Genomic DNA, 27,242 nt, shown 5'->3' on the forward strand with positions numbered 1-27,242 from the left:
TGAGACCCCCCAAACTCGTGACACGTGGGTACCAGGGCTGCTGAGGCCCCTCTCAACTCCTGCCACCTGTGTAGAGCTACTCAAACTGTCCCCAGCTTGTGACAGGTGGGGACAGGGCGGCTGAGGACCCCCACACTCGTGACACGTGTGTGCAGAGCTACCGAGACCCCCCAAACTCGTGACACGTGGCCAACAGGGCTGCTGAGACCTGCCACACTCGTGACACGCCGCTACGGGGCCACCGACAGCCCCACCCTCGTCACCCCTGAGCTCTGGGCTGCCGAGAACCCCCGCACTCGTGACACGAGTGTCCCCACGCTCCCCTGCCCGGGACCCCCCCCGCAGGACACCCGAGTGGGGGGACACCGGGGGACACACACAGGAGGGGCTGTGTCCCCGTCTCGGGGCAGCCACGGGCCTCACACGTTGATTTCCCACAGATATATTATTATTATTATATTATTAATTAATTATTATTATTATTAATAGCAATTCTTTTTCTGTAAAAGCTCTAAAAACGGATAGAAATAAAAAATAAGGGGGGGACGGGGGGCACCCACACGCTGCCGGCTCCTGGCCAGCGGGCACGGCGGGGGGGCTGTGCCACCCCCCTTCCCAGCGAGGGGCCCCCGCCTCCTTCCGCCCCCATCCCGCCGTGGGAACGGGGGACGCGGCTCCCGAAAATCCGGGGGGGGCTGCACATCCCAGCGGGGCTGGATAAGGCCACGGATGTCGGGCGGGACGAGGCTCTGCGGGCCCCCCTCGGCGCCCGGGGTGCCCCTGTCCGTGTGGGGGGCGTGGGGGGTGGGTGCCAGCCTAGGCCCTGCCCTCGGAGGGGTTGTATTCCGTCTCTCCGGCCGACACCTGGGAGATGCGCCGCGTGGAACGCCACAGCCGCCGGTGGAACTGGCCCGGCCGCACCTGGGGACAGCCCCAAATCCTTTATCCATCCCTTCTCCCACCCCCTCCTCCACCCTCCTTATCCCCATCCCACTCCAAGATCCTCATCCCCTTCTCCATCCCCATCCCATTCCAGTTCCTCATCCCCTTCTCCATCCCAATCTCCTTCCATTTTCTCATCCCATTCTTCCTCCTTGTTCCTTCCCAGACACTCATCTGCTCCTCCATCCCACCCTCTTCTCCTTCCTCATTTCCATCCTTATCTTTTTCCAGATCCTCATCCCTTTTCTCCATCCCAATCCCCTTCCCAAAACCCTTGAACCAACCCCATCTTCATCCCCTTCTCTATCCCCATCTCCTTTCAGACCCTCACCACCTTCTCCATCTCCACCCCCATCCCTATCCCACATCCCCTTCCCCACCCCAGTGCCCTCACCTCTGGAGAGGACACACCGCTGTCCCCACCCTGGCGATGTCCCCACCCAGGGGACACCGAGCCACGTCCCCACTCCCACCCTGACCCAGCTGGGGTCCCGCTCACCTCCGCGGGCTGCCCGGCGCCCACCACGATGAGTTTTCCATCCTCCAGCCCCACCAGGATGTGGCTCTTCTCCTTGGTGACGGACACGCTGTGCACGGGCACCCGCATGGGCACGGGGGGCACGGCCGCCCTGAGGCTGGGGACACGAGCCATGGCACGGGACACCATGGCACAGGACACGAGCCATGGCACGGGACACCATGGCACAGGACACGAGCCATGGCACGGGACACCATGGCACAGGACACCATGGCACAGGACACCATGGCACGGGACACCACGGCACGGGACATGAGCCATGGCATGGGACACCATGGCACAGGACACCATGGCACAGGACACGAGCCATGGCATGGGACACCATGGCACAGGACATGAGCCATGGCACGGGACACCATGGCACGGGACATGAGCCATGGCATGGGACACCATGGCACAGGACATGAGCCATGGCACGGGACACCATGGCACAGGACATGAGCCATGGCACGGGACACGAGCCATGGCATGGGACACCATGGCACAGGACATGAGCCATGGCACGGGACACCATGGCACGGGACACGAGCCATGGCATGGGACACCATGGCACAGGACATGAGCCATGGCATGGGACACCATGGCACAGGACACCATGGCACAGGACACGAGCCATGGCATGGGACACCATGGCACAGGACATGAGCCATGGCACGGGACACCATGGCACGGGACACGAGCCATGGCATGGGACACCATGGCACAGGACACCATGGCACAGGACATGAGCCATGGCACGGCACACCATGGCACAGGGCACCATGGCACAGGGCACGAGCCATGGCACGGCACACCATGGCACAGGACACCATGGCACAGGACACGAGCCATGGCACACCATGGCACGGCACACCCTGAGGGCGCAATGGGGACAGGACAGGGCGTGGCCAGCGCTCACCTCTGGAGCTCGCGGATCTCCAGGCCGCACTCCGAGGTCCCCAGCACCACGAAGTCCTCGGTCAGGCACATGGCTGTCACCTCCCGGTCCAGCGGGACGGAGGACAGGAGCTTCCCGTTCACCGAGTACAGGTGCAGCGCAAACCTGTCCTGCAAGGAGCACGGGGGGAGCGTCGTGGTGATGGTGGTGGCCGGGGGGGGCACGGGGCCACCTGGACGTACCTTGGAGCAGGAGCGTTGTCCCACGGCGGTTTGGGCCACCACCTGCCCCTCGGGCCCCACGGCCAGGTGGGCCAGCATGGCAGGGGGACAACTCTCGCCGGGCGGCCGCAGGGAGCGGATGAAGAGACCCCGGCGCACGGTGTGGGTGATGATGGTGCCGTCCTGGGGGAGGAGGGAGAGGACACAGGGTGACGATGGTGGTGGCACTGCCCATCCCACGCCCACCCCACGGCCCCACCAGCTCACCTTGGAGCCGGACACGGCCATGTCCAGCTCGGTGCTGATGGCCACACACGTCACCTCGGCGTCGTGGCCGTACAGCACCTGGACGGGTTTGGGAGCCAAGCCGCTGGAAAAGCCACCCTGGTGTTGGGGACACGGGGACATCAGTGACCTGCTGGCAGCGCCCACGGCAAGCTCCCCCTGCTCCTCGAGCCCTTACCTGCTGTAGGACCTGCCACACCATGCAGGTGGTGTCCCGCGAGCCAGAAATGAGGTAGATGCCACAGAGGTCGAGCGACAGGCAGGTGACAACATCTGTGACACCCAGAGGGACACCATGAGGTGCCGGTCCCCTCCCACCACGCTCGGCACCCCGACTCCACGGGCTGGCAGCGTGATGTGCTTTAGAATGTGGAACTGCTGCCGACCCCACTCCAAGGTGTGTTCTGGGGTGTGGATGCTGCTGCTCCTCACCCCACTCCAGCTCTGAGGTGGGACCTGGAGCGTCCCCAGGAGACGGAGGCACTGGGAGCTGCCCCTCACCTGTCACCTGCCTCCCCCCACAGCTCTACAACCCCATCAGGGCATCATCAGACCATCATCATCATCATCATCCTGGGAAGAGGACGTACCTATGTGCCGGGTGATGTGCCCCACGACCTTGCCCTTGGCCAGCGAGGTGACACGGAGGCTGTTGTCCCAATGTCCCCCGCTGAAGAGCAGCTTCCCGTCGGGGGACACGGCCAGCGTGCGCGAGCTGAGGTCGGCCCCGGGGGAGAAGGGGCCCTGCAGGAAGCGCTGGGTCCTGGAGGGACGTGGGATGATGGTGGATTGGTGGCACCTCCAGGGACCATCCCTGGGGACCCTGTGCCCCAGTGACTCACTTGGCGTTGGTGACAGTGGGGTCTTTGGTGAAGCTGAAGTAGTTGGAGATGTTCTTGTCGTAGGGCAACCAGTTATGGGTCCCCAACAAGCCGTTGGCACTCACGGTGACCTGGGCAGAGAGGCGAGGGGAGGTGACACCGCTCCCACTGCCGGGGTCCTCCCTGGTTTGGTCCTGGACCCCCTTGGAGCAGCAAAACGGCCCCGTGCCTCAGTTTCCCCACACTCACCAGGATGTCGGGGGATCCCTGAGTGATGAAGGAATGCGCCTGGTTCTTGGGGACCACAGCCTGCACCAAGGCCACCCCATCGCTGATGCCCTGTGGGGACACAGCAGCTGCTGGGCAGCCTCCTGGCCACCCCACCCCTCCCAGTCCTGCCCACGGCCCCCCGGGAGTGTCCTCACCTCCACAAAGAAGGACTTGAGCTGGTCCAGGTTCTCGAAGACGTTGGGCGAGCGGGTGTCGAGGCGGGCCAGCCTGTGAGCAGCGCTCTCTGCCGACAGCCGGGCGGGGTGGGGCTCCTGGGGGGGCAGGGGACCCATCAGAAAGGGGGGGACGACCTCCCAAAAGGGGCTGGTTTTGGGGGTGGGGGTCTGAGCTACCTTGAGCAGCTGGCAGGGCGTCTGCCCGAAGTTGCTGATGATGCCCTCCAGAGCCTTGCGCTGCGTCTCGTCGGCGATGGCGTCCAGGTCCACGGCCCCTGGGCACGGGGATGGTCACGGTCACGGGGGGACACAGCCCTGGCAGGTGTCCCCCTCCCTTCGCCCCACAGCTCACCCTCGTAGGTGCAGTAGTAGAAGACGTTGAGGGCCTCCACGGCGGCCGGGCCGCGCTGTTTGTACCCGAAGATGAGGTCGATCCACTCGTGGAGGTGGGCGGAGACGTATTCCGACTCCTGTCCCAGGATGGGGCGTCAGCGCGGGGTGGGAACGGCCCCCGTGTCCCCGGAGCGCCCGCAGGGATGAAGGGGCTGCCCCATCTCACCAGGGCTTTGCGGTGCTGCTGGATGAAGTCCTCGCGGGAGCGCGCCCACCGCGGCAGCACCACGTCCCCGACCTTCTCGTTGGAGAGCTGGAGGCAGCCCAGGTCAAAGCCTGCGGGCAGGACGGGAAGGATGCAGGAACGAAGGACACGGACCCCCCCCTGCTCCCCACGGCGGTGACAATGGTGTCCCTTACCGTTCTGGTTCTCCAGGAACTCCGGGAAGTAGAAGAACTCCGGGATGAGCTCCTTGACATCCACCGGGTTCTCCATGCGGGCTTGCCACGCCGCCGGCACCGAGTGGAACTGCCGGTCTGAGCAGTCAAACCTGGGGGGGGCACAGGACACCTGGCTGGAGCCTGGCCGTCCCCACGATGTCCCCTCTGCAGGAGCCACCCGCCGGGTGCCCACCTGCCGCTCTGCAGCTGGATGTGGAGCGTGGTGAAGGGCTCGGTGCGGATCAGGTAGTGCATGACCCCGGCGGCGTTGGAGTAGTGAGTGCCGTAGTGGAACTTGTCCACCGTGCCCGTGGGGTCCTCAAAGCTCTCGTACCTGTGGGCCAGGCGGGATGGGGTCCGCCAGGAGCCAGCCAGGTGCTCTCCGCGTCCCCCGCCCTTCGTTTGTGGGGAACTCACTTCTCCCTGACGTCGCGGGCGTGCCGCTCGTTGGCCACCCCGATGGGCTTGGACAGGTCCCGGAACACGGCTGGGTTGGTGAGGTCCAGGGTCTCCGAGACGTAATCCCGCAGGATCCAGGGGAACTGGGTGGGGGCGGGAGGCGGGTGAGGCGGGGGGGGGGTCACGGGGTCCCCGTGGGGACAATGGGGGACACAGGGGCTCACCACGGGGTACTGGGACAGGTCGTTGTAGGTACGCCCCGCGATGGTGTTCAGCTGCATGAGGTACTCGAAGTTGGAGATCTCCCGCAGGACCCATTTCTGGAGCGAAGAGAGAGGGAGGAGATGGGCTTGGGGTGGGGAGGAGACAGGGCAGACACCCCCCACCACATGGCAGTGCCCATCCCAGGGCCATCGCTGGTCCCAGAGCAGCTCTGGTCCCACAGCTGTTCCCAGTCCCATGGCCATATCCATCCCGTGGCCATCCCCCGTTCCACAGTTGTCCCCAGTCCCGTGGCCATCACTGGTCCCACAGTTGTCCCTAGAACTGTGGCCATGTCCACCCCATGGCCATCCCTGGTTCTACAATCACCTCTGGTCCAATGGCCATCCCTATCCCATACCCACCCCCGTTCCATGGCCATCCCTGCTCTCAGACCATCCCACGCCTCGTGGCTGTCCTTAATCTCATGATTGTCCTCACCCCACAGCCATCCCCAGCCCATGGGCACTCCCGGATCCAGAGCCATCCCTGATCCCCTGGCCATCTCCAGCCCATGGTCCCATGGGCACTCCCGGATCCAGAGCCATCCCTGATCCCCTGGCCATCTCCAGCCCATGGTCCCATGGGCACTCCCGGATCCAGAGCCATCCCTGATCCCCTGGCCATCTCCAGCCCATGGGCCCGTGGGCATCCCCATCCCACGCTGTGACCCTCCCCTTTTCCATCTGAGAAAGGGACACATGGAACGGGCACGGGCATGGCGGGGCCGGTACCTGTGTGAGCCCTGAGGCTTTGAGCAGCTCCTGGGGGGAGCGGCTGCCGAAATAGGTCTGGTTGGGGGGCCGCAGGCCAAGGATGCTGGAATACACCTTGTTCCTCACCTGGCAGGGACAGGAGGATGTGGAGCAGCCGGAGCTCGGGCAGAGCCCTGGCCTGGGAGGGCTCTGGGAGGGGATGAGGGGGCCATGAGGAGGTCCCCACCTTCTTTCTGAAGTTGAGGAAGTAGTTGGCCTGGTCGATGAAGAAGAGCTCGAGGGCGGAGCGGCGCAGGTTGTAGCGGCGCAGGTGGACCTCGCGCAGGTGGGACAAGGGGCGCTTGAAGTCGTAGCCGATCCCTGCCGAGGCCCCCCCAGGTGTCACCATCTCGCCATTCCTGAGGCAGGGATGGGGCGGGGGTTCCTCACCCCCCTCAAGGAGCACCCGCTGTTACCTCCCTCCGTCTCCTCCTTCTCGCTGCTGCCGTCGTAGAAATAAACGTGCTGGGTTGTCACCTCCAGGCGCCCGGGGACCACGGCCACCGTCGTGATGAGCTCGCAGTCCTCCGACACCACCAGCTTCTCCCGCTGGTTCTGCTCCTTGGGCTCAGCCCTGGGTGGCACAGCGGGGTGAGGACACCCTGGTGACACCCCCAGTCCGGGTGAGCCAGCGCGGTGGCAGGGGTGGGGACACTCACTGGTTGTCCAGCACGGGGAGGTCCTCTTCGGCCAGCTGGTCATCCTCCAGCTCGCTCACCTTGGCCTCCTTGGCCATGGCGAGCGGGAGGGACTCGGCGGGGTTCTGGAGGTGGTCGGCTCCTGAAATGACGATGGGGTCAGCAGGACCCCAGAGCTCCCCCAGAACCTGGGGACAAGTCCTGCAAAGGGCCCCAATTTAACCCTGTCGGTGACATCTCCCGGCCCAACCCCACCGGTGACATCCCCAGTGCCACCGCCTCACCCAGGTTGTCCCGCAGGGCGCTGGCCTCCAAGTGTTGGTCGAAATTGAGGTTGGGCACCAGCTTCAGCCTCATCCGGGAGTAGGTCTCGGCGCTCGACAGCTTCCAGCGGACCTCGGGTGGGTTCCTGGGGGACAGCCGGGCGTGAGGCACCCTGGGGACTTCTGGCTGTGCCACCCATCCCTGGGGACGAGGTGGGGACTCACCGGTCGGCCCAGGCGGAGCGGGGCGAGGTGAGCAGGCGGCACAGGGACCGCCACTGCTTGAGCACGGTGCCGTGGTGGTTGTTGGCCTGCTTGAGGACGTTGGCGTGCCGGGCGTTCTCCGCCTTGCAGCGCTTCGCTGCCGGCTCCAGCACCAGCTCCTGCCGAGGGGGCACCAGAGTGAAGTGACAGCAGGGCTGGGGCCTGGGGACATCCGCAGGGCGACGTCCTCAGGGCAAGGAGAACATCCCCAGGATGATGCGGTTGGGATGAGGAGCACATCCTTGGGATGATATCCCCAGGATGAGGAGCACATCCCAGGGATAATGCGCCTGGAATGAGGAGCACATCCCCCAGGACAGTGTTCCCAGGAATGAGGAGCACATCCCCAGGATTAATGTCCCCAAGGTGAGGAGCATGTCCCTGGGACAAGGAGCATGTCCCTAGGATGACATCCCCAGGATAAGGAGCACATTCCCTGGATGACATCCATGGGGTGAGGAACATGTCCCCAGGATAAGGAGCACATTCCCTGGATGACATCCTGGGGGTGAGGAACATGTCCTCAGTCTGAGGAGAACCCAGAGTGACATCCTTGGGGTGAGGAACATGTCCCCAGGATAAGGAGCACATCCCTGGATGATACCCCGGGGGTGAGGAACATGTCCCCAGGATAAGGAGCACATTCCCTGGATGACATCCTGGGGGTGAGGAACATGTCCCCAGGATAAAGAGCACATCCCTGGATGATACCCCGGGGGTGAGGAACATGTCCCCAGGCTGATACCCCAGGGGTGAGGAACATGTCCCCAGGACGAGGAGCACCCAGAGTGATGTGCAGAGACACACCAGGGGTGAGGAGCGTGTCCCAGGCTGAGGAGCACACCCCAGGGTGACATGCCAGGGGTGAGGAGCAGGCAGTACCTGGAACAACTTGTGGCTGGCCGCCTTCTCCTGCTCCCGGCGCTGGGAGCTGCTCATCATGGCGTCGTAACAGGCATTCCAGAAACTGGACATGAGGTCATGGCTCCTGGCGAACGTGTCCATCTCAAACTGGGCCATGGTGGGCTGCACCTGGATGAGCAGAGAGGCATTTCCAGGGCTTGGTACCCACCGCCCATCATCCAGGTATTCCCCCCGGGAGTCATCCCACGGCACCCACGTGCTTCTCGATGAAGCCCCTCCACTCCGGGGTGGTGCAGAAGAGCTGGAAGTCCTCGTAGAAGGTGGGGCTGCCGTTGGTGGGGGGCAGCGAGGGCAGGAACTGCTGCAGCTGCAGGGTCTCGTAGCACTGATCCATGAGCGTCCGGATGATGGGCACCAGCCAGGAGAAGGCCTCTGACCTGGAATGCAGGGAGCGCCGCAGGGGCGTCTCCAGCTTCCCCAGGAGGTAACAGGCCTCGTCCCTCCGCGGGGCCGACGTGGTCTGCAGGAGGCTGTGCAGCTTCACGTAGGCCAGCGAGTGCAGCTGCGGGACAGGGGACGTCAGGCGGGGCCAGCGCGGGGCCAGCGCGGGGCCCAGGGAGGGGTGACCCACCTGGGGGTCCTGCAGCAGGATGTACCCGATGAGCACCCGCAGCCCCGTCTGCGCCATCTCCTTGAGGTCCGAGGTGCCGCTGGCCAGGTGGTGCCACACGCCCAGCTTGTCCAGCAGGCTGCTGACCCCCTCGTAGATCTGGGGGGACACCGTGAGACCCCACCCAGGCAGGAATCCCAGCCCTGCCCAGCCACCGGCTCCGTCCCCGTCACCCAGCCCTCCTCGGATTAGGGTTTGGGTTTAGGATTGGGGTAGAGCCCAAAACTAGTCTGGGTTTGGCATGAGGTTGGGGCTCAGGAATTATGGTCAGGGTCAGGATTAGGGCTGGGGTGTAGGATTGGAGGTAGGGTTGAGCTTTAGGACAAAGGTGTAGCAGGTTTAGGATTAGGATGTAGGAAGTACAGTGATGTTACAGGCTGTGAGTTAGGGTTTAGGTTTACACTAAGAGTTAGGGTTAAGATTAGGATTAATGGTTGGGCTTTATGACAAAGATGTGGAGTTAAGGTTTAGGATCTTGATTTAGGAGGTACAGTTTAAATTTAGAGTTTATGAGTTAATCTTAGGGTTTAGGCTCAGGGCGTAGAGTATAAAGGGTGGCTTTTATGGCAATGGTTTAAGGTTAATGTTAAAGTTTAGGATTAGGGGCTAGGATTAAGGTTTAAGGGTTAGGATCGGGATTGGATTTAAGATTATTAATAAGGCAGAGATCATTTCCTAAAATTAGGATTAGTCTTTGATTTAAATCTAAGATTAAGGCCGAGCTTATTTCCCAAGGTTAGGATTAGGCTTTGATTTCAGTTTAGGAATAAATCTGAGCTTATTTCCCAAGGTTATGTTCAAGCTCTGCAGGTAGGGCTGGGTTTAGGGCCAGGGCTGACATCAGGGATCAGCAGAGCTGGGGTTTGGGATCAGGAATCCCTGCTCATTCCCATCCACCTTCTCGCTCCACAGGGCCTGGTTGTTGTGTCCCTCGGAGAACAGGAAATCCTGGAGCAGCCGCAGCAGCTTGAGGGCGTTGTGGGTGAGCCCGGGCAGCGTGGCCGGGCCCGACTCCTTCAGGTCGGTCAGCGCCGACTCCAGCATCATCTCCAGCAGGCTGCGGGACAGCAGCGGCTCCGGAGGGTGCCCTTCCCTCGGGATCCAGCCCTGGCACGCGGGCGGGCCTCACCTGCGCTTGATCTCGTCCGGGGGCCGCACCAGCTCGCAGGCCGTGCCCAGCTTGGTGAGCACGGAGAAGACCTGGCCGCGCTCCCTCCAGGCCGCGTCGTCCCAGCCCTCGACCCCGCGCCACGTCACCGAGAAGATGATGTTGGTCAAGAGGTTGCACAGCTCCTCCTCGGGGGTTTGCTGCCAACGGAGGGCGAGGTGAGAGGTGCCCCGAGTGCCCTGGCGTGGTGGGGACGAGAGTTTGGGGCTCACCTGGGGGTTGCTGGTGTTGGAGACGTTGTCGCTGGGCAGCACGTCCTGGTAGCTGCTCTCATCCAGGATGTTGGACAGGCTGGAGCTCTTGCGCGCTCGCATTCCCGGGAAGGGCTTGAAGCTCTCCAGGGGCGAGGGGGTGCCGGGGCCGCTGGCCGGGGTCTGGGTGCCGCTCTCGGCCGTGGCCATGGAGCTGGTGCTGGCCAGGTCCAGCCCCAGGTCGAAGGGAGAGGTGGAGAAGGGGGACAGCGGGTGGTAGATGCCATCGAAGGGGGGGCCGTCCCCGGGGTTGGAGGACGAGCGGCTGGCCCGGTCCGAGGAGTCGAAGGACTTGAAGTTGTAGTTGTGGAAGGACTTGGTGCGGCCGCTCGGGGAGATGGAGTGGTCGGAGAAGCCCTCGGAGAGCTCCTGATCCGAGGCCTCGTATCCCAGCGGGAGGAAGACATCAAGCTCCTGGAGCTCGGCGGGCGAAGGGCTCATCCCGTCCTTGCTGGAGGGCTCGGAGAGGCGCAGCAGCTCCGGGCAGCCCGCGGTGCTCAGGCTGTGCTGGCGGCACTCGTAGGACTCCTTCACGTAGAGCTTGGTGAGCGTGTCCTGCCAGCCAGCCAACCTGGCCAGCTGCTTCACCAGGTCCTGCTGCGCGTAGATCAGGTGGAAGAGCTGCAGGAGGAGAAGGAGAAGGAGGAAGGAGGAAGGAGGAAGGACGCTGCTGCCCCAGCTCCCGATGGATGGACCCATCCCAGGAGCACCCCAGATCCTCCAAAACCATCATGGGGTGCTGGGGCTCCACCATTTCCATGCTGGCAGATCCATGTCACCACCATCCCCATGGCCACCACTTTTGGGCGTGGCTGGGTGTCCAAGGAGCTCAGCCCTGGGGTGACACCTCCGTCACTTCCCGCTGTGCCCCGGCCCCGCTCACCTTGCGGCAGATGTCGAGCCGGATGCTCAGCTCAGCCTGGTGGGACAGGTACACCACGGCCACCAGGTCCTTGTAGCTGGGAGGGTCTGCGGACAAGGAGAGACAGCACAGTGGTGGGACACTTCCTGCTGTCCCTAAAAGCCACCAAAGACCCAGCCCAGCTGAGCCTCGTGGGAAGCCACCAGTGACGACCCCATAGCACATGGCTGGGATGGGTGGCCTGGGCTCTTTGGCACACGGTACCTGCCCCCAGGACCTGCTCCGAGAGGCAGCGGAAGAGCAGCATGGAGCCGGGAATGTCACTGAGGTGGGAGATGAGCCCGTGGTACCCGATGTCCTTCAGCTTCAGGCGGCTCTTGCTGCGCTCGGGGACCTTCTCGTACTTCAGCATCTTGTAGAGGACCTGGCGGGATGGTGAGAAGAGGCCACCTGCCTGTGATGTCTCCTCTGGGACAACAGGAGGTGGGCGCTGGGGTCCTGCCTTACCTTGAAGACCCTTTCCCGCACTTCATCCGAGAACTTCTTCTGCACCAGCAGGGAGAAGAGCAGCTCCACATGGCCCGGCTCGAAGAGGAAGGAGAAGAGCTGCTCCTGGGCTGGGGAGCCCTTCAGCAGGCTGTGGATCACCTCCAGCGCCCCACAGACCTGCAGGACACGGGGTTGGTTGTCCACTGCCCTCCGAGCATCCCACCGGGACCTCAGTGGCTTCTCCCCAGCCCATGGCTCGCTGAGGGGTTTGGGGACCACAGGGTGGCCGGTGGCACACCTGCTGCTCGTCCTGTGCCCCAGCCAGGAAGTTCAGCAAGCTCTGCATCTCCTCCCCAGAGAAGCTCCTGCAGAAGAAATCCTTCACCAGGCTGAAGAGGGAGGTCTGCACCGTCTTGATGTCGTCGGTGGCCGTGGTCTTCTCCCTGGAGGTGCTGATGGACAGACACGCATGGGGACGTGTCCCTTGTCACCCATCGCCAGCATCATCCCAAATCCCAACGCAGAACCTGAGGAGCTCCAGGGAGCCTGGTGGGGACAGCCAGGGATCTTCTGCCCCACTGGGAAATGTCCACCCCGTGCATTTGGGTCACCTTGCTGCAGAAGCCACCGCGCTCTTGGTGGCTGCTGGGGGAGGATTTTGGAGCTGGGCACAGGCTCAGGGATGGGATATGGAAGGTGCTGCACCCACCACAGCGCTCCCACACTGGAAGGAGGGATATTATCCCAGAAAAACGGTGTCTATCCAAACCACAGTTCCCAGGGGGGTGAAGCCCAACCAATGCCACCCCGACAGCATTCCAGGATTCCAGCCCTGCGTGGCAGCTCACCCGTAGTAGGTCCGGATGGAGTCCAGGATGAACTGCACCCCGTACTTCTTGCGGATGCGCTGCTTGTGGTCCTTGACCACGCTGGCCAGGTACTGGATGTGACCTGCAGGGAGAAGGTGTGAGGATCCCTCGGAGGCCGGGTGGGATGGACATTCCCGGACATTCCCAGTTCCCACCTAAGCGCACGGCGAAGTCGCTGTTGCTCCAGATGCGGAAGTCGAAGAGGAGGTGCTGGTAGAGGAGGTGCAGCAGGAGCCCGCTGCCCTCGGAAGCCACCTGCTCCATGAGGATCTGCGAGGCCACCAAGGTGCTCATGTCCAGCAGCGCGCCGGGGACCTGCCACGAGCGACAGGGGACACTTCCAGCCCCTTGGGAAAGGCAAGGACCGTGGGATGGGGATTTTGTGGGGAGCCTCCCACACCTTGTGCAGCAGCGCTCCGATGATGGCCGGCCCGTGGCACTGCACCAGGCTCTCCTGGTTCACGGCGTGGTTCCGCAGGAAGTTCTTCAGCAGCAGCAGGAAGGCGGCCACGCTGTTCCTCTCCAGCCTGCTCTCTGCAGGGCACCGCGACCTGTGAGCCCCGGGCCCACCAAACTCTTTCCTGGAGATCCCACCCAGTTGTCTCTCCAAACTTTTCACCCCCTTCTCCGGTTTCCTCCAGGCTGAAGGAGACGGAAGCCTCTGCTGCTTTGAGCTCGGAATTGAGCAGCTGGATATCGGGAGACAGCACGTTCCACCCGCGCCAAAGGTTCCTGGAGCCACCCTCACTTTCCCAGAACTGCTTGTGACTAACTGGGTCATAACAGCATCCCAAGTGGTTCCTCCATCACCCCGTAACTCCTGGAGCCACAGGCCAAACCTCTCCTGCCCGTGGTGGACACCTGCCAGGTCCAGGAGCACCTCCATGGTCACCTCCAGCCACCTGAGCAGGACAGCCCCTGCTCCACGTCCCCTGAACTCCTCACCTGAGGACTTTCCCAGAGGGATGAGCATGCCCTGGGCGTTCCTGGAGGACGTCAGCTCCGGCCCCACCAGGTCGTTGGTCTCCTGCTCATCCTCGGGCTCCTCCGTCTTGGACACCACTTGCTCGAGCAGGGGCAGGAGCACCCCCATCCCACCCACGCAGTTGACCACGTCCTGAGGGAGGGAGGGGACAGGCTTTGCTGGCTGGTGGCAGCAGGGTACAGGAGGAGGTCCACGGCACTTGGGGTCCCCAGATGTCACCTGCTCCCCCGCACCACCCTTGGTGCCCACCCTGGACACTGAGGACCTATGGGACAGATGGGTCGTGGTGGACCCAGTACCACAGGCAGAGTCTTTGCAGGGCCCAGGGCATCTGTGGGGGCCCTGCCCTGGGATCGTGCCCCAGGAGGGACCCCTCTGCCTCCAGGCCATGGGGTGGACGGGTCACCTTGTGCCCAGCCCACCTTGATGTCCCAGTTGACCACTTTGTGCCCCGTCAGCCTCCCGTCCAAGCCATGGCTGGGAGAGAGGTCCAGGCAGATGTTGTTCCTGCAGGCCTGGAAGAGAACATCACGGGAGCATCCCAATGGTCCTGGATGTGTCCCTGGTGGCCCAGGGCCCACCAGCGCTGTCCTTGTCCCCAGGGGGGTGGCTCTCCTCACCTGGGGGGTGTAGTACAGCAAGAGTTTGCTGCTGAGCTCCACCAAGTCACCTTCCAGTGTGAACGGGGATGTGACGTTTGGTCCTGGGGGAGAGGACTGGGGTGAGCTGGGACACGGCGAAGAAGACCCCAGTTACCCCCAGCACCCCGGGGACATCCTCCACGCCCCACCCTGATGTACCTGCACAGAAGAGAGCCTTGACCTGGGCTTGCTGCAGAGCCTCCCAGAAGATGGCCACAGAGCCCAGGTGACCCTCCAGAGAGGTGGGGCTGCCCCACTCCGTGTCCTGGCTTCCGGCCGCCGTGGTGGCCACCACCCCCTCGGTGGGCAGCTGCGTGGGGGTCCAAGAGTGGGGGCCGAGGGTGGCGGGGACAGACTGGGAGCGTCCCAGCATGGGGTGTGGGGGAAAGACTAGCTCCGGCCCATGGGACGCTGGTGGGTGACCGGCAGTGGTGGTGGCCGTCGTGGTGGTCCGGTGGCCCGCGGAGCCGATGCAGCAGGAGGTGAAGGACTGGGAGGGAGAAGGGATCATGCTCAGCCCCGGCTGAGGCCATGGAGAGGGGTCTCGGTGGGCGCTGGGAGGACCCCCCACCTCGTGGAGGGATGGGAAGCGGAGCTGTGCCGTTTTCCGCAGGTGTCCGTCGGCGTAGATGCTGACGACGTTCTGGCCGAAGGGCCGGCGGCCGGCGACGTGGACGATGTCAACGCAGTGCTGGAGGGACAGAGAGGGACATTATGGCATCACGGTGCCCCTGATGGGGACAGGGGTGGGGATGGGGATGATCCTCACCCACGCGGAGTCGTTGAAGGCAAACTCGGGCAGTGCCACCGTCATGTAGTCCTTCTTGGTGCACACGGCCACCACCAGCACGCCGCCCGCGGTGAAGAACGCCTCAAAGCCCGTCCCGCCCGCCGTGAAGAAGCTGGTGGAGAAAACCACGGAGAAAACCACGGTGGGGATGGTGGTGCTGCCCCTCCTCAGCTCACCCCCTCCAGCGGGCATCACCTGTAGAGCTGCCTCCTCTTCGGCCTCGCCGGCTGCTCCGGCTCCTCCTCGCTCAGGCACAGCCAGGCGTGGAAGGCGAAGGCGCCGCCGGGCCACTTCTGGATGGTGGGCACCATGATCCCGGCCATGCCGGGGCTCAGGTCGAAGCTCTGCAGCGCCCGCGGGGGCCCCTCGCCCCTGGCCATGCCGGACAGCGCCCGGATGACCGGAGCCACGTAGGGATGCGGCCCCCGGCCCCGCTCGCGCCGCAGCAGCCGCAGGAGCTGCCGCAGCTCCCCGGGCCGGATGGAGAGGCTGCCCAAGGAGCGCAGCAGCTCCAGCAGGTTTTGGGAGCAGGCACTGGGAAGCGCCGGCTCGGTGGCCAGGGCGCCCAGCAGTGAGCCCACCATGCCCGCCTTGACGCAGGTGAGGCGGCTGGGCAGGGAGGCCTCGCAGAGGCGCCGCAGCCACGCCGACAGGAACACCTGGAGATCCCGGCATTCCAGCGCCGGCAGCCAGGCCAGCAGGATCAGCAGGGGCTGCTCGTTGCGGATGGGACGCACCGGGAAGGAGCTGTGGTCACCCTCCACCGCCTGCAGGGACACAAGAGGGGGTCGGTGCAGCTCCAGTGCTGTGGAGGGGGATGGATCCATCCCAGGCCACCCCGGGCTGGCAGCAGAGACCTTGTGTAGACCCTTGTGCATCCAGAATCTTGGACACTCCCATGCACCCAGAATTTGGAGACCTCAGACATCAAGGGTCTTGGAGACCCTCATGGATTAAAGATCTTGGAGACCCTCGTGCATCAAGTCTGTCAGAGATCCTTAAGCATCAATGCTTTTGGAGATCCTGTGCATGAGGAATCCTGGAGACTCCATGCATCTCCAAGGATCTTGGAGACCCTCATGGATTAAGGATCTCGGAGACTCCTCTGCATGAATAGTTTTGGAGACCTCCATGAATCAAGGATCTTGGAGACCCTCATGCACCAAGCATTCTGAAGATTCTTGTGCATCCAGAATCTTGGAGATCCCTGCGCATTAAGTGTCTTGGAGGCCTCCATGAATCGAGGATCTCAGAGACCCTCATGCATGAAGCCCCTTGGAGACCCTCCTGTGTTCAGAAGTACCAGAGTGAGCAGTTCCACATCCAAAAGGGCTCAAAACTCCCAAACCCAAGCACAACTCCAAGTGAAAGATGGCCCCAGGACCCCTCAGGAGGAAGCTGCTGAGAAACCAGCAGAGTGGAGAGCACGAGTGGGCTTGGAATCTGAGCCGAGATCCACAGGAAGCGCCAGTGTTGAGGGCTTTGCCCGGAGGCAGGAAAAGCGGGAATGCTCACCATGTTGAGGAGCTCCTGGAGCAGGCGCTGGGTGGGCTGGCCCTGGCTCCTCAGCACCTCGTAGAGGTGGGTGTAGCCGATGCGCTCCTTGAACACCTCCTGGAAGCACAGGGACAGTGGGATCCCAGCCGAGCCCCACCACGGGCTGAGCACCTCAACCCGCATGAAAATACCCAAATCCCTCCGTTTTGGGGTGTCCTCCCCAAAGGGAGGTCCCCCGGCCCACCTTGGCCGAGGGCGAGTTGCTCATGATGGCCGTGAGCACCCCGAGGGCGTGGACAGCGATGGCGTCGGAGCTGCTGGCGGTGACCTACGGGGACACGGGAATGGGGGAGCTGCTGGGATATGGGAAGGAGGGGACACGGCCCACCATGGATGGTGGTTGGGTTCTGGGGTACCTGCTGGAGTCCATCCCTGTTCCATGTGGGAACCTTGTCCCGGGCTTCTCCTGCCTCCCGTGAGCTGCCGAGGTAGAGCTGTGGGACACGGGGTGGGCGTGGGACACGGGGAAGGGGTTCTGGAGGGTCCCCACCCCACGGATGTGTCCCAGGATTGTTCAGAGCCGGGAATGGCGAGGATGGAGATGGAGGTGACCAAAGTGTCACCAAGAGGGACACGGCACCCTGTCCCAGGATCATTTCGAGCTGGGAAGGATGAGGATGGAGATGAAGGTGCCCAACCTTGGTGTCACCAAGGGCGAAATGCCACCCTGTCCCAGGGTCATTTAATGAGGAAAAAGTGACGGAGGAAGGGAGGGAGGGAGGATGAGGATGGAGATGTAGGCAGCCAACCCTGGTGCCACCCTGTCCCAGGATCGTACAGAGCCAGGAATGGTGAGGATGGAGATGAAGGTGCCCAAGCCTGGTGCTACTTTGTCCCAGGATCATTTAGTACCAGGAATGGTGGGGATGGAGATGGGGATGGGATGAGGATGGAGATGGAGATGGGGATGAGGATGGGGATGGGGATGGGGATGGGGATGGGGATGGGGATGGGGATGGGGATGGGGACGGGGATGGGGACGGGGATGGAGATAAGGAGGAAGATGAGGATGGGGATGGGACGAGGATGGGGACACTGAGGTGCCATCCCATACCTTGCTGTTCTGGAGCAGGCGGATGATGTGCTCGAAGCAGTTGTTGCTGAGGAACACGGCCTGGAGCACCGGCCGGTCCTGGCAGCTCAGCATGGCCGGGATGGCGTCTACGGACACAGACGGCTGCTCAGCCCCATCCCATTCCCACCCTCCCAAACCCCACCCCCGTTCCCAACCTACCCAACATGAGCACCCGCAGCGTGATGAGGCCGCCGGCCGCCTCGGGCGCCAGCGATGCCGTGGGGAGGTCGGAGTTGAGCACCCTGAAGTATCCGTCCAGGAGGCTCCGCAGGGACACGGGGCCGGCGCCGGGGCTGGAGCCGTGCAGGACGTGGACCGCGGCCACCACGGAGCGCAGCGTGGCCTCCAGCAGCGCGGGGGACGGGGGGGGCCCCGCTGCCGCCCCGCTGGAGAACCCCCAGGAGCACTTCCAGCGCCGCCGGCGTGATGGCCTGGAGCGCGTTGGGCTGCGGGATGCGGGAACGGGCGGGAATTCCGAGACGAGCCCTTTGTTGATCCCGTTATTTATTGACCCCGAGGCCTCCAGCGGTGCAGATTTTACCCCCGGGGTGTGAATTGATTTAAAGCCAATTTTGGAGTTATTGATCAAAGTGACTTTTAATTGCGGCGGAAATGAAAACCGATTTTGGCTCCAAATTATGAATGCAAGGATTTTCCAGCTTCCAGCCCAGAGCTGAACTGGAGGTGAAGCAGCAGCTTCAGCTTAAAAGCTTCCCTTAACTTAATTATTTAATTAATTTTAATAATTAAATTTAATAGTTTAATTTAATGCTTTAATTCAATAATTAAGTGTAATTTTAAAATTTAATTATTTAAATATTTAGGGGTATTTTACTATTTTATTTGTTTTAGTTTATTTTAAAATTTTATTACTTTATTTAATTATTTAAGTATTTCACTTTATTATTTTGTTTTAGCTTATTCTTCAATTTTATTACATAATTATTTAATTTTTTAGCTTTATTTTATTATTTGTTTTAGCTTATTCTTTAATTTTATTACATAATTATTTAATTTTTTAGTTTTATTTCATTGTTTTATTTGTTTCATTTCATTAATTCTTAATTTAATTAATTTAATAATTTAAATAATTGTATTGAAATGTTTTTGTTTATTATTTTATTTGTTTTATTTTAATATTTATTTTAATTATTTAACCTAATTCTTTAATTTAATGACATAATTTAATGTTTCTGAGCTGATCCCACCCAATTTAGGGCTGGAATGTTAAACAGGATTTTCAAAAGCTTTGGAAAATTTGGTGGTTTAATTCCAGCCTTGGAATAAATCAAAATTTGGGGTTTATCCCTGGAATGAGGAGCTCAGCTCCTCCCCATCTGCTCCCCAAGGGTACCTTGGATCCGGAGAGGATGGCTCCAAAAAGATGGATAATCCGGAGCTGGATTGTTTCCGGGAGCTGCTTCCCAGCTTGGAAACTCTCTGTGAGGATGAGGAGGGAAAGATTTCATTTGAGGAGCAAACAGAAAAAAAAAAAAAAAAAAAAAAAAAAAAAAAAAAAAAAGGAAAAAGACCCTTTTCCAGCTAAAAATGGGGAAAAAAATCCTTTTTCTACCCAAAAATTAGGGAAAATCCCTTTCCCACATAAATCCATCCCACGGGGGTGCTGGTGATGGAGCAGATGAGGATGCTCCAAGTTTTCCAGCTCTGGCTGTGCCAGGAGAGGGGTTTTGTCCCCAAAAAAGGGAAAAAATTAGTGCCCAAAACTCGGCTTCAGTTGGGGATTTACAGGGGCGGAGTTTTAGGGGATTTTTGCAACGGTGCTGCCTCTAAAAGGGGATTTTTGGGGCTTCCCGGGGAAAAAAATCCCCTTTGTGCTGATTTTTGTGGGTTCCCCAGGTGGTGCTGGGCTTCATTCCTGCTTTGGGATCCCGGTCCTGTTCCCAGGACATGGGAACAGGTACAGGATCCTAAATTTCAGGGGCAGGTGCAGGATAACCTGGAACAGGTATAGGATCCTATATTTGCCCTGGAATCCTATAATAATCCTGAGATAGGCATGGGATAACCTGGAGCAGGTGTGGGATCCCATATTTGTGGGATGGGCATGGGATAACCTGGAGCAGGTGAGGGATCCTGTATTTGTGGGATAGGCATGGGATAACCTGGAGCAGGTGTGGGATCCTGTATTTGTGGGATAGGCATGGGATAACCTGGAGCAGGTGTGGGATCCTGTATTTGTGGGATGGGCATGGGATAACCTGGAGCAGGTGTGGGATCCTGTATTTGTGGGATGGGCATGGGATAACCTGGAGCAGGTGTGGGATCCTGTATTTGTGGGATAGGCATGGGATAACCTGGAGCAGGTGTGGGATCCTGTATTTGTGGGATAGGCATGGGATAACCTGGAGCAGGTGTGGGATCCTGTATTTGTGGGATAGGCATGGGATAACCTGGAGCAGGTGTGGGATCCTTTCAGGTCCTTGGATCAATATCTACCCCCGAATACGACGTCCCTCCATGAATCCTATAAATATTCCCTGACTCCAGCCCGCCCCAGCACCCTCCCCCTATCCCTGGACACTCTCCACATTTACGGATCCCACACCGACCTTTCCCTTCTTTCCCAGATCCCGCTTTTACCTTGGAAAAAGGCCCCAAACTCGGGGGGCAGCGGGGCGGGGGCGAACTTGTATTTGCTCTTCTCCTTGGCGCTGACGGATTCCCTGGAAAGACAGGGATGAGGCGGGGGGGAATCCGGGATGGGGGAGGAATTTTGGGATGCGGCGGTGGGGGGGGTCCCTCACCCGCTCAGCTGCCGGCGCCAGGTCTGGTAGGGGTCGAGGAAGCACTCGCAGAGGTGCAGGGCGTGGAGCATCCCGTTTTCCAGCTGTGTCCGGTTTTCCAGCTGTGCCCGGCTCTCCGGCTGTGCCCGGCTCTCCGGCTGTGCCCCATTATCCAGCTGTGCCCCATTATCCAGCTGTGCCCCATTCTCCTGGCTCTCCGGCTGTGCCCCATTTTCCGGCCGTGTCCCCTTCTCCAGCTGTGCCCCATTCTCCGGCTGTGCCCCATTCTCCCGGCTCTCCCGCTGTGCTCCACGTTCCCGCTGTGCCCGGCTCCGCTCGTCCCCCGGGATGCTCCGCAGCTGCCGGGAAAGCCGAGCTTTAATCCCTGACACACTCCAAAAAAATGGGATGCGTTTCTTTGGGGGAGGAAACTCTGCTTTGGGGGGAGGATGGGATCGGCAATGAATCAATCAACCAATCAGAGCCCAGTGCAGCACACGCTGGGATTCACTGACCAATCAGCAGCCAGAGGTGCACAACCTGTAGAGCTGCCGACCAATCAGAACCCGGAGCTGCACTGACCAATCAGCACCTGGCACAGCAAAACCTGCAGAGCTCTTGGCCAATCAGCACCAGGACTCACAGACCAATCAAATTGCAGAGCAACACGACCCAGAGAGCTCTCAACCAATCAACATCAAGAGTCGCACAACACATGGACTCATGGACCAATCAGCATCCAGAATCACACAACCTATAGAGCTGCTGGCCAATCAAATTCCAGAGCAGCACAACCTGTAGAGCTCCCGACCAATCAGCAGCCAGAGCCACACAACCCATGGGCTCACAGACCAATCAGATCCCAGAGCAGCACAACCTATGGATTGCCTGACCAATCAGCATCCAGAGTCACACAGCCTATAGAGATGCTGGCCAATCAGAACTCAGCCACACAACCTATGTACTCACTCACTGACCAATCAAATCCCAGCACAGCACAACCTGCAGAGCTCTCGACCAATCAGAGCCCAGATTCACACAACCTACAGACTCAGTGACCAATCAGCACCGAGCCCCTCGCCAGCCAATCAAGCCCTGCCCATTCTTGCTCCCATTCCCATTCCTGTTCCCATTCCCATTGTCATTCCCATTCCTGCTACCATTTCTGCTCCCGTCCCCATTCCCATTCCCGTTCCCACTCCTGTTCCCACTCCCATTCCTGTTCCATTCCCGTTCCCGCTCCCGTTCCCACTCCCGTTCCCGTTCTTGTTCCCATTCCCGTTCCTGTTCTCATTCCCGTTCTTGTTCTCATTCCCATTCCTGTTCCCATTCCTGTTCTTGTTCCCATTCTCGCTCCCACTCCCGTTCCCATTCCCGCCCCCATTCCTGTTCCCATTCCCGTTCCCGTTCCCACTCCCATTCCTGTTCCTGTTCCCATTCCTGTTCCCATTCCCACTCCCGCTCCCATTCCCACTCCCGCTCCCATTCCCATTCCCGCTCCCACCTGGCTCCCGCAGAGCCGCAGCAGCCTCAGCACGTGCGGGAGGCAGCCGGGGCTCCGGTCGGGCTGGATGTTCTCCAGGTTCCTGGAAGGGAAAACATCGGGAATTCCTCCAGCACAGAGAGGGGCAGGAAATTTGGGAAGGGCAAGGAGGAAATCTGGGGGGAGTAAAGAGCTTGGGGCAGGAACGACGCTATTAAAAAGGATTATTTTATTTTATTTTAAATCGTTTTTGTTATATTACATTGAGTTGTTAATTCTTATCATCAATAATAATTATGATTTATTTTTAGAAAGTATTATTAAATAAGAATAAATTATTATAAAAATTAATATTTATTAATAATATTTTTTGAGATGTGATGCATTTGGGGGGAATGATGGAATATTGGGGGAATTATGGTTTTCTATTAATGTGTTTTTATTATGTTAATCATTATATTTAATAGGTTAATTATTATAACTATTATTGTCATAATTAAGAATTATTTTCTAAATATTATTTTTAGATCTAATTATTATTTTTGGTGGGACACTACACTGGGGGGAATGATGGAATTTTGGGGGGCAATAATGATTTTCTATTATTATATTTTTATTATATTACATTATAATAATATTAATAATATTGATCATTATTATTGATAAAAATTATTTTCTAATTATTATTTTTATAGATCTGTTGCACTTTTGGGGGGACACTACACTGGGGGGGAATGATGGAATAATAATGGCTTTCCATTATTATATTTTTATTATATTAATTTATTATTTTAATTACTACTACTATTATTATTGTTATTATTATTAATGATTTTCTAATTGTTATTTTTAGAGCTGTGATGCACTTCTGGGGGGACACTACACCAGAGGGGATGATGGAATTTTGGGGGGCAATAATGTTATTTTTTCCATTATTATCTTTTTTTTTAAAATAAATTTTTCCCATGACAAAATCATTAGAATCAATACAACTATTTTTCATTATTATTAATATTAATATTAATATTATTATTACCACCACTATTACTTCTCGTTTTTAAAGAGGGGGGGCACTTCTGAGGGGCTGCTGTGATCTGGGGGGGGGCACACTCCATTTTTGGGGGCAAACCCTGGGGTCTGAGGGGTCACACCTGACTTTTGGGGTGACTCGATGCCTTTTGGGGGCTGCCGAGCTCTGGGCTGGGGGGGATGACGCAGTTTTGGGGGGGATCCCGGATTTCATGGGGTGGGAGGGCGGGGGGTGATGCCCCTCAGGGAGGAATTCTGTGGGGCTTTTTTGGGGTGGGGGGCACCACTCCCTGATGGTTTGGGACTGGGACAAACTGGGAGCAGCACGGTGCCACTTTGGAGAGCCGGGGTGGGGAGGAGGGGGTGACACGGGACCCCCAACACTTGGGAATTCTGGACCGGGAGCAGGTGGGTACGGACGGATTTTGGGGTCACCCACCTGCAGATGATGATGAAGAACTTGAGGAGCAGCAGGGCTTGGCCCAGCCCCGTCCCCCTGTCCCCGTCCCGTGTCCCCAGGGCCGTGCTCTGTCCCAGCCTCTGGCTCAGCACCTGCAGCACCTCCCGCGGCAGCGCCGGGATCTCCGAGCCCGGATCCTCCGGCCTGGGCGGGATCGGGGTGCAGGATGTGACCCCCTCCCCGCCCCCGGGCCCCCCCAAACCCCGCCCGCGTCACCGGATGGTTCCGACCACGGAGAGCGGATGAGGCGCCGCAACCCCCGTGCGCCGCAGCCCCCGGGCCTGGGGCCCCATGGGGTCACTCGGGGGGGTTTGGGGACACCCGGGGATTTCGGGAGTCACTCAGGGGTGTTGGGGTCATCCAGGGGTGCTGGGGGTCACCTATAGCGGTCACTCAGGGGTGTTGGGGGTCACCTATAGCGGTCACTCAGGGGTGTTGGGGTCATCCAGGGGAGCTGGGGGTCACTCGAGGGGGTCATTTAGGGGTGTTGGAGGTCACTCAGGGGTGATGGAGGTCACCCTGGGGGGGGTCATCCGGGGGACCACCCAGGGGTGTTGGGGGGTCATTTAGAGGTGCTAGGGGTCACCCAGAGGGGTCACTAAGGGGTGTTTAGGGTCAGCCAGGACTGTTGGGGGGTCACTCAGTGGGGTCATCCAGGGGCACTGGGGTCACCCTGCGGGGTCACTAAAGGGTGTTGGGGTCACTCAGGGGAGTTGGGGGGTCACTCATGGGGGGTCACTCCAGGGTGTTGGGGTCACTCAGGGGAGTTGGGGGGTCACTCATGGGGGGTCATTCCAGGGTGTTGGGGTCACTCAGGGGAGTTGGCGGTCGCTCGGGGGGGTTATTCCAGGGTTTTGGGGTCACTCAGGGGAGTTGGGGGTCACTCGGGGGGGTCATTCCAGGGTGTTGGGGTCACTCAGGGGAGTTGGGGGGTCACTCGGGGGGGTTATTCCAGGGTGTTGGGGTCACTCAGGGGAGTTGGGGGGTCACTCATGAGGGGTCACTCCAGGGTGTTGGGGTCACTCAGGGCAGTTGGGGGGTCACTCAGGGGAGTTGGGGGGTCACTCGGGGGGGGTCACCCCGGGGTTTTGGGGGTCCCACCTGCGGGGCTGCAGCGAGGGCAGGGCGATGACCCTCTCGAAGCTGGTGACGAAGGCCTCCAGCCACTGCTGCAGGTAGGACAGGTCCTTCTGCAAGGGAGGGCGGGGCTGAGGCCGGCGGCCAATCACAGCCCTCGGTGGTGCCCGCTCTCAGGGATCAGCCAATCACGGCCAGAGAAACCAGCCCCGCCCACTCAGGTGTGAGACACACCCCTGGGAGCCACTGACCAATCAGAGCCCAGAACCCCACGACCTGTGGGAACTTGCTGGCCAATCAGAGCCCAGCACAGCACTACCTGTGCTCTCGCTGACCAATGAGCAGCCAGAGCCGCGTGACTTGTGGAGGTGCTGAGCCAATCAGAGCCCAACCTGTGGAACTCCCTGGCCAATCAGCTTGCAGAGCACCTGTCCCTGCAGCCAATCAGGGCAGAGCGGGGCCTGCCCGGCCCAGCTGCGGTTGTGCAATGGGGACAGAGGGGACAGATGGACAGAGGGGACAGGGGGACAGAGGGACAGAGGGGACAGAGGAGGGACAGAGGGACAGGGGGAACCGAGGGATGAGGGGGACGGGGGGGACAGGGGGGATAGAGGGGGGACAAAGGGGAGACAGAGGGGACGGGGACAGGGGGACAGAGGGGAGAGAGGGACAGAGGGACAGGGGGGGACAGAGGGACAGAGGGGACAGAGGGGACAAAGGGGAGAGAAGGACAGGGGGAAAAAGGGGAGAGAGGGGAGAGAGGGACAGAGGGGGGACAGAGGGGGGACAGAGGGAACCGAGGGATGGGGCGGACAGAGGGGACAGAGGGGATAGAGGGGGGACAAAGGGGGGACAGAGGGGACAGGGGGACAAAGGGGAGAGAGGGGGACAGAGGGGGGACAGAGGGGACAAAGGGACAGAGGGGACAGGGGGGACAGGGGGGACTCACCCCGGCTGGGCACCCCCACCCAGCACCCCGGGGGCACCCACAGCCCCGGGCACCCCAAGGTGGCTCCTTCAGGAGCCCCATGTCCCTGAGCACCCCCATGGGGTCACCCAAGTCATGGACACCACACGTGGCACCCTGGGGTCACTCAGAGTCCTGAGCACCCCGACAGGGCGCTTTGGGGTGCCCCACGTCCCTCAGCACCCCAGTGCTGCACCCTGGGGTCACCCTCGGCCCTGAGCACCCCAAGAGGGCACCTTGGGGTCACCCAAGGCCCTGAGCACTTACCTCAGTGTGGCCCCTTCAGGTGACCCGTGGCCCTGAGCGCCCAGTGCAACATTTTGGGGTCACCCACAGCCCTGAGCACCCCAGGGGGCACCCTGGGGTCACCCGCAGCCCTGGGCGCCCCAAGGGGGCACCTTTAGGGGCACCTTTAGGGTCACCCGCGTCCCTGAGCACCCAGTGCTGCCCCTTGGGGTCACGCACAGCCCTGGGCACTCCAATGCATCAGTTTGGGGTCACCCACGTCCCTGAGCACCCCAGTGTGGCACCTTTAGGGTCACCCAGGTCGCCGAGCCCCCAGCGCAGCACCCCGGGGTGTCCCCCCTCGGCAGGGACTGTCCCCCTCTGGAGCCAGCCCCATTCCCACAGGGACCATCCCCCTTTTCCGGCATCTCGGGGCTCCGATGGCTCCCCCAGGCACCGCCACAACGCGGGGGGGGGGACCCCAAAATCCGCCTCCCCCGCCTTTTCCGCTCCTCCCAACCTCCCGCATCCCTCGGGACGAGCCGGGGGTGTCCCCGTGTCCCCAAGGCCGGTACCTGTCCCTGGGGGTGGCCGTGGCCATCCATGGCCCCGCAGCTGTGGCAGCGGCGCCGGCGCAGCGGGGCCGGAACGGGGGACGGGCCCGGGGTTTGGGGGGGGCCCCCCCTTTTTGTCACCGCTGTCGCTTGTGCAAAGACACCAAAAAAGCCCCAGAGCTCAGGAAATGCCAAGTCACCCGCGGCCCCAACGGCGCTTCCTGCCCCGGCTGCCGGCTCCGTTTGGGGACACCGGCTCCGTTTGGGGACACCGGCTCCGTTTGGGGACACCGGCCCCGCTTCGGGACACCGGCTCTGTTTGGGGACAGCGCGCTGCCACCGGCGCCCCCTCCACCGCTGCGCCCACCCGGCAGCTCCGGGATGTCCCCAGGCTGGCTGGCGGTGGTGGCAGCACGAGCAGCTGGGTTGGTTCACGCCGGTATTCCCGGAAAATACAACCCCAAATCCTGCCCGCTCCCTGCCGTGGGAGCTGCTGGGTGTGGAGTTTGCCCGTTCTCAGCATCCCGGAATTCCCGCGGCGCCCACCCGGAGCTGCATCCCGGAATTCCTGGAGCGGGTGTCCCGAAATTCCCGGGGCACTCACCCGGAGTTGGGGTCCGAAATTCCCGGTGTGCCCACCCGGAACCGGTGTCCCGAAATTCCGGGGGTACCCCTCCGGAGCTGCACCACGATATTCCCGAGACACCCACCCGGAGCTGCATCCCGAAATTCCGGGGGCACCCGCCCGGAGCTGGGGTGCGAAAATCCCGGAGCACCCACCCGGAACCGGCGTCCCGAAATTCCCGGTGCGCCCACCTGGAGCTGCATCCCGAAAATCCCGGCGCACCCAGGCGGAGCGGGTGTCCCGAACTTCCCGGAGCCGCCGTGCCCCCCCGGTGGCGGTGGCGGTGGCGGTGCCACCCCCCGGTGCTGTCGCAGCCGGTTCCCGGCTGGCAGAGCCTGTTCGGCGGCTTCTGGGCTCGGCCGGCGCGGGGCCG

The 27,242-nt window shown here is 60.7% G+C and overlaps 1 protein-coding gene across 1 annotated transcript in view; it reads right to left on the reverse strand.

Annotated features, from left to right (window-relative positions):
• Positions 1 to 468: 468 nt before the first annotated feature.
• The window catches only part of NBEAL2 (neurobeachin like 2), a 28,976-nt gene continuing 2,202 nt past the window's right edge, over positions 469 to 27,242 (reverse strand). Inside the window, 55 exon segments of the mRNA XM_048304416.1 lie at positions 469 to 921; positions 1,442 to 1,577; positions 2,379 to 2,527; positions 2,600 to 2,761; positions 2,846 to 2,962; positions 3,042 to 3,136; positions 3,454 to 3,626; positions 3,706 to 3,815; positions 3,934 to 4,023; positions 4,110 to 4,226; positions 4,308 to 4,405; positions 4,483 to 4,600; positions 4,690 to 4,799; positions 4,884 to 5,014; positions 5,098 to 5,238; positions 5,322 to 5,446; positions 5,528 to 5,623; positions 6,299 to 6,487; positions 6,489 to 6,640; positions 6,736 to 6,893; positions 6,979 to 7,099; positions 7,242 to 7,366; positions 7,446 to 7,603; positions 8,367 to 8,516; positions 8,605 to 8,910; positions 8,980 to 9,117; positions 9,916 to 10,075; positions 10,148 to 10,326; positions 10,399 to 11,058; positions 11,321 to 11,406; positions 11,564 to 11,723; positions 11,807 to 11,965; positions 12,087 to 12,240; positions 12,637 to 12,739; positions 12,813 to 12,972; positions 13,058 to 13,191; positions 13,603 to 13,774; positions 14,065 to 14,157; positions 14,263 to 14,345; positions 14,443 to 14,773; positions 14,855 to 14,974; positions 15,053 to 15,185; positions 15,269 to 15,840; positions 16,589 to 16,687; positions 16,815 to 16,898; positions 16,987 to 17,064; positions 17,685 to 17,791; positions 17,865 to 18,090; positions 18,092 to 18,151; positions 19,060 to 19,145; positions 20,307 to 20,389; positions 20,471 to 20,808; positions 21,954 to 22,035; positions 23,401 to 23,565; positions 24,523 to 24,611. Coding sequence (XP_048160373.1) covers positions 817 to 921; positions 1,442 to 1,577; positions 2,379 to 2,527; positions 2,600 to 2,761; positions 2,846 to 2,962; positions 3,042 to 3,136; positions 3,454 to 3,626; positions 3,706 to 3,815; positions 3,934 to 4,023; positions 4,110 to 4,226; positions 4,308 to 4,405; positions 4,483 to 4,600; positions 4,690 to 4,799; positions 4,884 to 5,014; positions 5,098 to 5,238; positions 5,322 to 5,446; positions 5,528 to 5,623; positions 6,299 to 6,487; positions 6,489 to 6,640; positions 6,736 to 6,893; positions 6,979 to 7,099; positions 7,242 to 7,366; positions 7,446 to 7,603; positions 8,367 to 8,516; positions 8,605 to 8,910; positions 8,980 to 9,117; positions 9,916 to 10,075; positions 10,148 to 10,326; positions 10,399 to 11,058; positions 11,321 to 11,406; positions 11,564 to 11,723; positions 11,807 to 11,965; positions 12,087 to 12,240; positions 12,637 to 12,739; positions 12,813 to 12,972; positions 13,058 to 13,191; positions 13,603 to 13,774; positions 14,065 to 14,157; positions 14,263 to 14,345; positions 14,443 to 14,773; positions 14,855 to 14,974; positions 15,053 to 15,185; positions 15,269 to 15,840; positions 16,589 to 16,687; positions 16,815 to 16,898; positions 16,987 to 17,064; positions 17,685 to 17,791; positions 17,865 to 18,090; positions 18,092 to 18,151; positions 19,060 to 19,145; positions 20,307 to 20,389; positions 20,471 to 20,808; positions 21,954 to 22,035; positions 23,401 to 23,565; positions 24,523 to 24,611 — 8,526 coding nt within the window. The 3' untranslated portion in view covers positions 469 to 816.

Source organism: Corvus hawaiiensis, chromosome 1 (assembly GCF_020740725.1).
Source record: "Corvus hawaiiensis isolate bCorHaw1 chromosome 1, bCorHaw1.pri.cur, whole genome shotgun sequence".
NCBI classification, from domain to species: domain Eukaryota; kingdom Metazoa; phylum Chordata; class Aves; order Passeriformes; family Corvidae; genus Corvus; species Corvus hawaiiensis.